Source organism: Chiloscyllium punctatum, chromosome 11, assembly GCF_047496795.1.
Source record: "Chiloscyllium punctatum isolate Juve2018m chromosome 11, sChiPun1.3, whole genome shotgun sequence".
Lineage (NCBI taxonomy): Eukaryota > Metazoa > Chordata > Chondrichthyes > Orectolobiformes > Hemiscylliidae > Chiloscyllium > Chiloscyllium punctatum.
Window position 1 is genome coordinate 69,033,793 of NC_092749.1, and position 12,090 is coordinate 69,045,882.

A 12,090-nucleotide genomic window follows, 5' to 3' on the forward strand; every position below is an offset into this window, starting at 1 on the left:
TTGGCCATGCCAAATTGTCCATAGTGTTAGGTGCATTAGTCAGGGTAAATGTAGGGGAGTGGATCTGGGTAGGTTACTCTTCAGAGGGTTGATGTGGACTAGTTGGGCCAAAGGGCCTGTTTCCACACTGTAGGGAATATAATATAATATAAAACAAAATGATGAAGTCTTCACTCAATGTGAGCATGGTGAGGGAACCTAGATGAGTGGTGAAATCAACTGCCAAGAGACTCTGATTAACCAGTCAATCAAAGTCCATGTGTTGGATAACACAACTACAAGGACAAATGCAACAGATGCATTAGGGCACCACCAACTGCAAGTTCCCCTCCAAGCCCTACACCATCCTGATTTGGAACTATACTGCCATTCCTTCATGGTAAAAATCATAGGAGTCCCTTCCTAAGTAGCTCACCATCACCTTCTCAGGTGAAATTAGGGTTAGTGACACTCACATTGCATGAAAGAACAAATTATGAAAATATATTGTCAATGAGCTCCATTTGACAATATCTGCTACTACTTAGAATCTTAATCATAATCATCAACTGTTAGATGTACTAACATTGTAGCTATGGCTTGAATGCAAATTAAGAAAACATTCATCACAGCATAGATGTGATTTATGTACATTATGAATAAATCATAATGATAAATATAATAGATATCTCTGAAATTAATTTGTATATCATGAAAATGAATCTTGAGTTGCAAACTGCATCAGATTGTGAACTTATAGAAATACGATGTGTAGCTTTGAAGATTCAAATTTTTTTGTGGCTGGGTGGGTGAAGGTAAAGCCTCTCTTAATTGTGTCACCTAATTAGAATTACTGGACAATTATTGTTTAGAATTATGCCTATTATCAAGAGTAGACCATCCTCTAAAAATGACAGTTTGAAAATGCTTTGAAAATGACACGTTTTCCATTCCAAAATGTTGATAGATGTGATTTTATTATACGTAATTTACATTCATTATTACAGTAGAACTTTATCATTTTTAAACAGTTTGAAGTTCAACTGAAATGAAATTAACTTTAATAAATCTGTCAGTCAAAGGAAAGTGCTCCTTGAATTTTAGCTTTCACAATGTTTCGTGCCATTATATTTTGAAAAATTAGTCAGTCAATGTAAGTTTTTATTTACAGTGCTACTGATTGAAAAAACTTGCAAAAGTAAATTTGTGTCTGAGGACATCTGAATCTCTGGGCTGAAGTTGTAAGATTGGCAACAGATGATTGTATTTTCTTTTAATTACAATAAAATACACCTAATTTTTTTGCTGTGGAAACTGCAGTCCTCGGTGTTAAAATGAAGTTTAAACTACATTCTGATGGAATGATAGCTTGCAACTGGCCACTGTTGATATTATGAATGACATTTTGATAAAATAGAAAGAATTCTCTTTTTCCTGTTATAGCAAAGGAAAAGTTTAAATGTTTCACCAACTGATTTGTAAATGTGAAAAATAATTTATTTGTTTTGTGTTCCTATGCACTTGTTGCAAAAACTGTTCTTCAAATCAATGAAGATGTCTGTGGTTCATCAGTTATTTTAGTTACTTGTAGGGTCTTCTCTTCAATGGCAGGGATTTGCAGCTTTTACATTCCTAAAGAAAATGAGCAATGTATAAATTCATTTGTCATTTAATGCAGTAGCAATCATGTAATCTCCAAAACCTTTTTCACTGTTATTCAAAATATATAGATTACAAGCTTGTAATTTTGTGGTTGCCAATTTTCTATCCTTCTATTCTGAGAGGTACTATTAAGGTGTCATCTACTCTGGACATGCTTCATGTGTGAGCCTGGAAAATTACTTATAGTAGCGTGTTCTTTTGCTGGGACATAACAAGCTGATCCATCTCTCACCCAACATATGCATCTTACTGTGAAATAACTAGATAGTGACTGTGGTAATTTTTTTCTAGTTGTGCTATCTTTTCAATTTTGTTTGATGTCTTTAATTTGTTTCTAATTCATTCTTCTTCTCTCCACTCTTATTCTTAATATCTTGTGTGTAACGTTAGATATGCTCCACATCTGTCTCTTCCCTGTTTCTAGATTTATGGTTCACTGAGAAGTAGAAACTAAGATATACTGTGTTAATAGTGAGGAAAAGAAGAGAGGTGAGGCAACCTCTTTGGCTCAGACAAAAAATGGTTTGGAGGCTCAGGCCAGGTTGAACTGAGTAAAAGGAGTGCTGCTGAATAGAAACAGTAAGCTGAATTTTCCCATTAAGTCATGAGCTCTGACATATGCATGGCAGGGCATTAGGTGGAATCTTCCCAAAACAGCTCCATAACTTCCTTCATGGGAGCTGTCAAATTAGAGAGATATGGTAGTCTGAGGATGTGCAAGGCTAATCAGAATCGCAAAGGGTAATCAGCAGACCCATTGTGAATGCTACTGAGATGAAAGGAGATGTAGAAGATGGCATAAGATATTGCTTGTAGGATCAGTAGCCACTTCCTCACATGCTGCACTAACTTGTCGATTCAGCTGCAGATGACAGGTAAATAATTGCAGGCATGCTAATGACCTCGGAGGTGCATCTCAAGATGCTTTTCCCCAATGCTCCTCTATCCTCCTGTGAATAAATGAGCTGCAGATCCAACAAGCGTCTTGGTTGTTGTGAGAATAATTCCATAGCCATGTAACAGTGTTGTTCATTGCCTCCGCAAAAGTCCAAATTGGCTTCTCAATGCTGCTAAGTAGGGAATTGCCAGCACCAATCTAAATCCACTTCTGGTAAAAGTGTGAAGAGAAGGAAACAAACCAGTCATAGAGTGATAGAGATGTACAGCATGGAAAGAGACCCTTCGGTCCAACCTGTCCATGCCAACCAGATATCCCAACCAAATCTAGTCCCATCTGCCAGTACCCGGCCCATATCTCTCCAAACCCTTCCTATTCATACACCCATCCAAATGCCTCTTAAATGTTGCAATTGTACCAGCTTCCACCACATCCTCTGGCAGCTCATTCCATACACGTTCCACTCTCTGCGTGAAAAAGTTGCCCCTTAGGTCTCTTTTATATCTTTCCCCTTTCACCCTAACCCTATGCCCTCTAGTTCTGGACTCCCTGACCCCAGGGAAAGGACTTTGCCTATTTATCCTATCCGTGCCCTTCATAATTTTGTAAACCTCTATAAGGTCACTCCTCAGCCTCCGACGCTCCAGGGAAAACAGCCCCAGTCTGTTCAGCCTCTCCCTGTAGCTCAAATCCTCCAACCCTGGCAACATCCTTGTAAATCTTTTCTGAACCCTTTCAAGTTTCACAACATCTTTCTGATAGGAAGGAGACCAGAATTGCACGCAATATTCCAACAGTGGCCTAACCAATGTCCTGTACAGCCGCAACATGACCTCCCAACTCCTGTACTCAATACTCTGACCAATAAAGGAAAGCATACCAAACGCCTTCTGCACTATCCTATCTACCTGCGACTCCACTTTCAAGGAGCTATGAACCTGCACTCCAAGGTCTCTTTGTTCAGCAACACTCCCTAGGACCTTACCATTAAGTGTATAAGTCCTGCTAAGATTTACTTTTCCCAAAATGCAGCACCTCACATTTATCTGAATTAAACTCCATCTGCCACTTCTCAGCCCATTGGCCCATCTGGTCCAGATGCTGTTGTAATCGGAGGTAACCCTCTTTGCTGTCCACTACACCTCCAATTTTGGTGTCATCTGCAAACTTACTAACTATACCTCTTAAGCTCGCATCCAAATAATTTATGTAAATGACAAAATGTAGAGGACCCAGCACCGATCCTTGTGGCACTCCATTAGTCACAGGCCTCCAGTCTGAAAAGCAACCCTCCACCACCATCCTCTGTCTTCTACCTTTGAGCCAGTTCTGCATCCAAATGGCTAGTTCTCCCTATATTCCATGAGATCTAACTTTGCTAATCAGTCTCCCATGGGGAACCTTGTCGAGTGCCTTACTGAAGTCCATATAGATCACATCTACTGCTCTGTCCTCATCAATTTTCTTTGTTACCTCTTCAAAAAACTCAATCAAGTTTGTGAGACATGATTTCCCATGCACAAAGCCATGTTGACTATCCCTAATCAGTCCTTGCCTTTCGAAATACATGTACATCCTGTCCCGCAGGATTCCCTCCAACAACTTGTCCACCACTGAGGTCAGGCTCACCAGTCTATAGTTCCCTGGCTTGTCTTTACTGCCCTTCTTAAACAGTGGCACCACTTTTGCCAACCTCCAGTCTTCCGGCACCTCACCTGTGACTAACGATGATACAAATATCTCAGCAAGAGGCCCAGCAATCACTTCTCTAGCTTCCCACAGAGTTCTCGGGTACACCTGATCAGGTCCTGGGGATTTATCCACCTTTAACCGTTTCAAGACATCCAGCACTTCCTCCTCTGTAATCTGGACATTTTGCAAGATGTCACCATTTATTTCCCTACAGTCTATATCTTCCTTATCCTTTTCCACAGTAAATACTGATGCAAAATATTCATTTAGTATCACCCCCATTTTCTGTGGCTTCACACAAAGGCCGCCTTGCTGATCTTTAAGGGGCCCCACTCACTCCCTAGTTACCCTTTTGTCCTTAATATATTTGTAAAAACCCTTTGGATTCTCCTTAATTCTATTTGCCAAAGCTATCTCATGTCCCTGTTTTGCCCTCCTGATTTCCCTCTTAAGTATACTCCTACTTCCTTTATACTCTTCTAAGGATTCACTCAATCTATCCTGTCTATACCTGACATATGCTTCCTTCTTTTTCTTAACCAAACCCTCAATTTCTTTCGTCATCCAGCATTCCCTAATCTACCAGCCTTCCCTTTCACCCTGACAGGAATATACTTTCTCTGGATTCTCATTATCTCATTTCTGAAGGCTTCCCATTTTCCAGCCGTCCCTTTACCTGCGAACATCTGCCTCCAATCAGCTTTCAAAAGTTCTTGCCTAATACCATCAAAATTGGCCTTTCTCCAATTTAGAACTTCAACTTTTAGATCTGGTCTATCCTTTTCCATCACTATTTAAAATCTAATAGAATTATGGTTGCTGGCCCAAAGCGCTCCCCCACTGATACCTGAGTCACCTGCCCTGCCTTATTTCTCAAGAGCAGGTCAAGTTTTGCACCTTCTCTATTAGGTACAGCCACATACTGAATCAGAAAATTGTCTTGTACGCACTTAAGAAATTCCTCTCCATCTAAACCTTTAACACTATGGCAGTCCCAGTCAATGTTTGGAAAGTTAAAATCCCCTACCGGAACTACCCTATTATTCTCACAGATTGCTGAGATCTCTTTACAAGTTCGTTTCTCAATTTCCCTCTGACTATTGGGGGGTCTATAATACAATCCCAATAAGGTGATCATCCCTTTCTTATTTCTCAGTTCCACCCAAATAACCTCCCTGGATGTATTTCCAGGAACATCCTCCCCCAGCACAGCTGTAATGCTATCGCTTATCAAAAATGCCACTCCCCCTCCTCTCTTGCCTCCCTTTCTATTCTACCTGGAACATTTGTATCCTGGAACACTAAGCTGCCAGTCCTGCCCATCCCTGAGCCATGTTTCTGTAATTGCTATGATATCCCAGTCCCACATTCCTAACCATGCCCTGAGTTCATCTGCCTTCCCTGTTAGGCCCCTTGCATTGAAATAAATGCAGTTTAATTGATTAGTCCTACCTTGTCCCTGACTGACTCACTTCTGTTCTCGGCTGTACCCGTCTCAGATCAATCTCTTTCCTCACTATCTCCCTGGGTCCCACCCGCACCGCCCCGCCCCCCCCCCCCCCCCCCCCACCTTACTAGTTGAAATCTTCCCAAGCAGTTCTAACAAATTTCCCTGCCAGTATATTAGTCCCCTTCTAATTTAGGTGCAATCCGTCTTTCTTGTACAGGTCACTTCTACCCCAAAAGAAATTCCAATGATCCAAAGATGTGAATCCTTCTCCCATACACCAGCTCCTCAGCCATGCATTCATCTGCTCTATCCTTCTATTCCTGCCCTCACTAGCTTGTGGCACTGGGAGTAATCCAGATATTACTACCTTTGAGGAACTCCTTTTTAAATTTCTGCCTCACTCTCTGTAATCTCCCTTCAGAATCTCAACCTTTTCCTTTCCTATGTCGTTGGTTCCAATGTGGACAATGACCTCCTGCTGGCCCCTATCCGCCTCTCTGAGACAGCCTTGATCCTGGCACCAGGGAAACAACACACCATTCTGCTTTTTTGTCTGCTGGCCACAGAAATGTCTGTCTGTACCTCGGACTATAGAATCCCCTAACACAATTGATCTCTTGGAAGCCGACGTACCCCTCGTTGCAGTAGAGCCGGTCTCAATACCAGAAACTTGGCTGTTCATGCTACGTTCCCCTGAGAATCCATCACTCCCTACACTTTCCAAAACAGCATACCTGTTCGAAATGGGTATATCCACAAAAGACTCCTGCACTAGCTACCGACCTCTCTCACCCTTCCTGTATCTGAGACTTTACCCCCTTCCTATAACTGCCATCCATCACATACTGTTGCTGCTGCAAATTCCTCATCACTTCTATCTGTCTCTCCAACCGATCCACTCGATCTGATAAGATTCGCATCCAACAGCATTTATGGAGAATATAATTTGCAGTAACCCTTGAACTCTCTTTAAACTCCCACATCTGACAAGAAGTACATATCACTGCAAAGGCCATTTTTGCTCCTTCACAATCTACAGACCCAGAAAATAATGCCATCTTATTCCGGGTTAAATTAATAGCTATGGCTTATATTTTAAGTTTAATCAAGAGACTTGTCTCCAAGAACATATAATCAAGAAAGAACCCACTGTACTCACTACTGCAGCCTTTCTCTTGGACAGACTTAAAACAACAATTAACTTATCTGATTCTGTGCTGTGAACTTTGCCCAACAGTTCCTCCAAGATTAGTTATGAATTTCACTGTTTGTTAATTTTCCCAGATGCACTCCGATGTCCAGCGATACACGAATTCAAATAGCAAAGGTGGTAACTATGCAGGTTCTCTCTCTCTTTCTCTCTCCCTCCTGCACTGTCCTCACCATGTGCTTCCTTTGTCTGCTCTTCTCTCTTTTAAAACTGCTGTTGTTTTGACTTTTCTTTTCCAAAGTTCCAAAACAATGCAACAGCATATAAAACAGTAATTGCTGCTCCTGGAATTCAAGGAAATCACCTCCAACACCTAAAATACCTCAAAAAAAAGGAGCAGCTCTTACAGCCAGAAATTTTTCCTGTCCTCCATTTTGGATTACCCAGAATCCCCTGATGCATATTTTGGCCATTTTCCTAGCCTCTCCAACTCCAGGTCACTCTGTAAGATGCTTGGAAATGTAGGGCAGTGTATATTTGGTAAATATAGTGGACTGTCACTTTAAGAGTCTGATCAAGATGTGACATCATGATAATATCATCAGTCATTTTGGAACAGAAATAGCTTGTCTAAGTTTGCTGTCTGCAAAGTAAACATTCTTTCATAGATTTCCTGCTGTTCAACACTTTGGCCTCCTAGTCCTTTTTGTAAAGTAATAAAGGGATTAATTGGATAGAAAATGGGTTGAAGGAATAGGAAACAGTGAAGAGGAAAAGGCAAGCTCTTACATTATTGAGAAACAAGACAGGGATTAGAATCACTTAGAAAGAAAGCAAGGACAGAATTAACACAGCACTTAGCAAAATCACAGAAAATCCAAAAATTATTAACATACAATTAAGTATTTCCCTTGAACATTGACCAGTCCTAGAACAAGAAAAATTATGCAGGAGGGGTGGAATTCATCTGAACTAGAAAGGTACCAATGTCCATGTGAAGTTGAGAGATATGACAAGAGCAGTTGATTCATACCTGTCTGATAATAGGAGGGGAAAGCAACTTTATTGTAGTTTAAGATTAATGTTAAAAGTGGGAGGAGTAATATTAAAAGATAGCCTGAATTGTACTTCTTTGAAAGAAATTAGAATGTAAAACATAGGAGCTGGAGCAGACCATTTGAACATTTGAGCCTCCTCTACTAAACAAGATCATGACAAATCACTATGCCAACTCCAACTTCTAGAATCTCTGAGATTTTTGAAGCTCAAACACAATGCATCCACAACCTCTGCAGCTACCTCTTTTAAGATATAGGTATTCAGGCCCAAGAGTTTCATCCCTACTTTGTCCCATTAATTTCTTTACTTTTTTTTACTTATTGTGATGAAGGTAAGTAAAATAGTATTTTTTAGGAAATTGGTTTCTGAATCAGGCATAAGATGAATTTGGGTTTTAATTCTGTAAAGGTATCTTGTTTTTTTTTCTTAGAGCTAGAAATTCATTTTCTTAAGCCGCATTTTGGAGAAATTGTGTGACTCAAGCTAAATGAGAAGCTACCTGGTGGGATAATTGCTGAGGTGTTTGCCAAGTTGAGATTTTATGATCTAAAGAAAGGGGTCAAAGGTCAAAAGCAGATTCAATTCAGAAGAAAAGATCAGTGCCAACAAATCTGCTGTTTACCAGAAACATTCAGGACAAATCAGTGAGTTAGTCTGTGACAATCAGGAACTAAATCAAAAATTTCTGGAAAAACTCAGCCGGTCTGGCAGCATATCTGGAGAGAAAGCAGAGTTAATGTTTCGGGTCCAGAGACCCTTCTTCAGAATTGTATCAGGGTGAGGATTAGGGTGTACTCAGAGCAAAACAGTAATGGAGAGAATTAAATCTGGTGAATGCACAGAAATTTGCCGAAAGAAAGCACTGTGACCTTGTCACTCAGTAAGAAATTTTAATTTAAAGATAGGAATGACACTTCACTGGGCCAGTACCTGTAAAGGATATCACTGAGAAAAAGATTTTAATCTCTTTTTGCTGGTTATAAAATATCTTTTCAAAGTTTCTATTATATATACATTTTACCCCCCTTTCTTTGGTGTAATAAGCATAGGTTCTTGCATTGAAAGTAGCGTGGTAACACTCTGTGAATACTGTTTCGAGAAAGTGAGGACTGTAGATGCTGGAGATCAGAGTCGAAAAGTGTGGTGCTAGAAAAACACAGCAGGTCAGGTAGCATGCAAGAAGCAGGAAAGTTGATGTTTCAGGCATAAGCCCTTCATCAGGAATGTCGGGCAGGGAGGCAAAGCCAAGAGATAAATGAGGTGGGTGGGGCTAAGGGGAAGGTAGCTTGGAAGGCGATAGCTAGAAACAGGATGGGGTTGATGGTGATAGGTCGGAGTGGATAGATGGGAAGCAAGATGGACAGGTGGGACAGTTCATAAGGGTGGTACAGAGTTGGAGGGTTGGATCTGGGATGAGGTGGGGGAGGGGAGATGTGGAAACTGGTGAAATCGACGTTGATGCCGTGTGGTTGGAGGGTCCCAAGGTGGAAGATGAAGCGTACTTCCTCCAGGCGCCGAGTGGCTAGGATTTGGCAGTGAAGGAGGACCAGGACTTGCATGTCCTTGGTGGAGTGGGAAGGGGAGTTGAAGTGGTCGGCCACAGGGTGGTGCGTTTGGTTGGTGCGGGTGTCCCAGAGATATTCTCTGAAATGTTCCACAATTTGGCATCCTGTCTGCCCAATGTAGAGGGGACCACATCAAGAGCAATGGATACAGTAGATGAGGTGTTTGGATGTGCAGGAAAATCTCTGCCAGATATGGAAGGATCCTTTGGGACCTTGGATGGAGGTGCAGGGGAGGTGTGTGTGCAAGTTTTACATCTCTTGCGGTGGCAAGAGAAGGTGCCGGGAGTGGAGGGTGGGTTGGTGGGGGGGCGCGTGGACCTAATGAGGGAATATGTTCAATGACTGACCGCCATGGTAACCAAATCACAAAAATAAAGCTTAAGGAGCAGAGAACATTAAGAGGTGACCTTTGTGAAGTGTTCAAAATTATGAGCAAATTTGACTGGTAAGAAAGGATATTCTTTTTTCCCACTATGTCACTATGTCAGTAACTAGGAATTTCAAATTTCAAGATTGTCAGCAAGACAGCTGAAGTGAGGTGAGGAGAAACATCTTTACTCAGAGCTTTGGTAGAATTTGGAATGCGCTGCCTGGGAGATTGGTGGAGGCGGGTTCCATATGAGCTTTCAAAAGAGAATTGGATATATACTTGGAAGTTTTAAATGTAGAAGGCTACAGAGGTAGCTTGGAGAATGGGGTTCTGAGGTAAGGGCACTCGACCCGAAACATTAATTCTGATTTCCCTCAACAGATGCTACCAGACCTGCTGAAGTTTTTGTCTCTGGAGAATGGGACTTGCTGGATAGCTCATCCTAGAGCGGATAGACGTGATGGATCAAATAGAATTTTTCCATACTGTCAAATTCTCTGGTTCTATGGTCCATCAAGCCAAGTTTCACTCTGGGATCTAACTTGTTTAGTATTAACTATCATGACCAGATATCATAACATTCTACTGGTTTCTTTAGGTTTCTCTAGATCATTGGTTTGCAATTTTTAAAAACATATGTTGTGTTTTCGACCATGAGGATGGAAGCAGTTATTAATTTAATGTCTCTGTCACGTTCATTTTCTCCACTATAATTTTACCAGTTTCCATCTCCAATGGATCTACATTTACTTTCAGTTATCTCTATCATGTCTATAGAAATATTTACAATCTGTTTACTGTTTCTTTCTAGTTAACTTCTATATCCTTTTTCTATCAATCACAACTGTCTGGTCCTCTTATGTTAAATTTGAAAATCTTCTCAATCCTCAAGATTACTGCTGTTTGGCAATAATATAAGATTTCAATAAACACAAAGAACTGTGGATGCTGGAGTGAGTACTGAAGAAACACAGCATGTCTGGCAGCATCTGTTGAGAGAAAAATGAGTTAGACTATTGAGTCCAGTGACCCTTCATTAGAACTCACAATAACTGGGAAAGTATGGCACTTAAGGTGATGACAGGGTGGTGGGAGATCAGTGTTGAGGAGATTGGAAGACTGGGGTCAGTGGGAGGAGTGTACAGGGAGTGAATAGAGTACATGGAAACAAAACCCAGACAAAGAGAGAGGAAAAAGGTCAACATGGAGATATTTGAGAGAGCGAGATAAATACTCAGTACAGTGCGAACAGAAAGTGTGAATACTTGAAAATAGGTTGGCTGCGCAGTGAGGAAACACATACAATGCAGGGCATAAGGTGTAGAGGGAGGATAACCAACATGGAGGAGGGTGATTATATCCTGAAATGATTAAACTCAATGTTGAGTCCTGAAGGCTATAGGGTGCCTACATGGAAGAGTTGGTGTTATTCTTCCAGCTCGCATTGAGCTTCTCTGGATCAGTGCAGCAGACCTCACACAGGAATGTTTGTTGAAGTGGCAACTGGAAGCTTATGGTCATTTTTACAGACCGAGGATAGATGTTTGGCAAAACAATCATCCAGTCTGTATTTCATTTCCCCAATGTACGGTAGACCACAATGTGAGCAGCGAGTACAGTAGTGCACTGCTTCACTTGGAAGGTGTGGTTGGTTTCTTGGATAGTAAGGAGGGAAGAGGTAAATGGGCAAGTGTTACATCATCTGCAATTTCATGGACAGCTGCCATGAATGTGTGGGATGGTGTAGAGAGTGGAGGAGTCAACCAAGATGGTCTTGCAGGAATGATTTCTGTGGAATGCTGACAAGAGAGGAGCGGGAAGAGCTACATGTATCTAGTGTTTTATGATCCTTTGGGTACGGAGGAATGGTGAAGAGGAATGTGAGGAGCGGGGGACCCTATTGTTTTGGCAGAGAAGGGAAAATGTGAGGGCAGCAATGCAGGAAATAATTCCACATATTTCCATCCATTATATTTACAAGAATAACATTTTTTTGATTGGTTAGAAAATCCTATAAGTGCATTTTCTTGGGTGACTTGGAAACTTTTGGGGGCAGATTCATCCTCTGCCCCTGTATTTTGAGTTGATGTTTGTCTGCAGGATGTTGATGGTGGTGGATTCAGCAACAGTATTGCCATTGAATGTCAAGGGGAGGTGGTTATATCCTTGTCAGGAATAGTCTTTACCGCCATTAGTGCAGTTCAAATGCTACTTGCCACCTATCAGACTAAAGCTAAATTTTGTCGAGATCTTCCTATATATATG

The 12,090-nt window shown here is 41.2% G+C and overlaps 1 protein-coding gene across 1 annotated transcript in view; it reads right to left on the bottom strand.

Moving 5' to 3' along the window:
- Positions 1–1,055: 1,055 nt before the first annotated feature.
- The window catches only part of LOC140483392 (uncharacterized), a 35,898-nt gene continuing 24,863 nt past the window's right edge, over positions 1,056–12,090 (bottom strand). Inside the window, exon 7 of the mRNA XM_072581643.1 lies at positions 1,056–1,611. Coding sequence (XP_072437744.1) covers positions 1,561–1,611 — 51 coding nt within the window. The 3' untranslated portion in view covers positions 1,056–1,560. The remainder of the gene's footprint in view (positions 1,612–12,090) is intronic.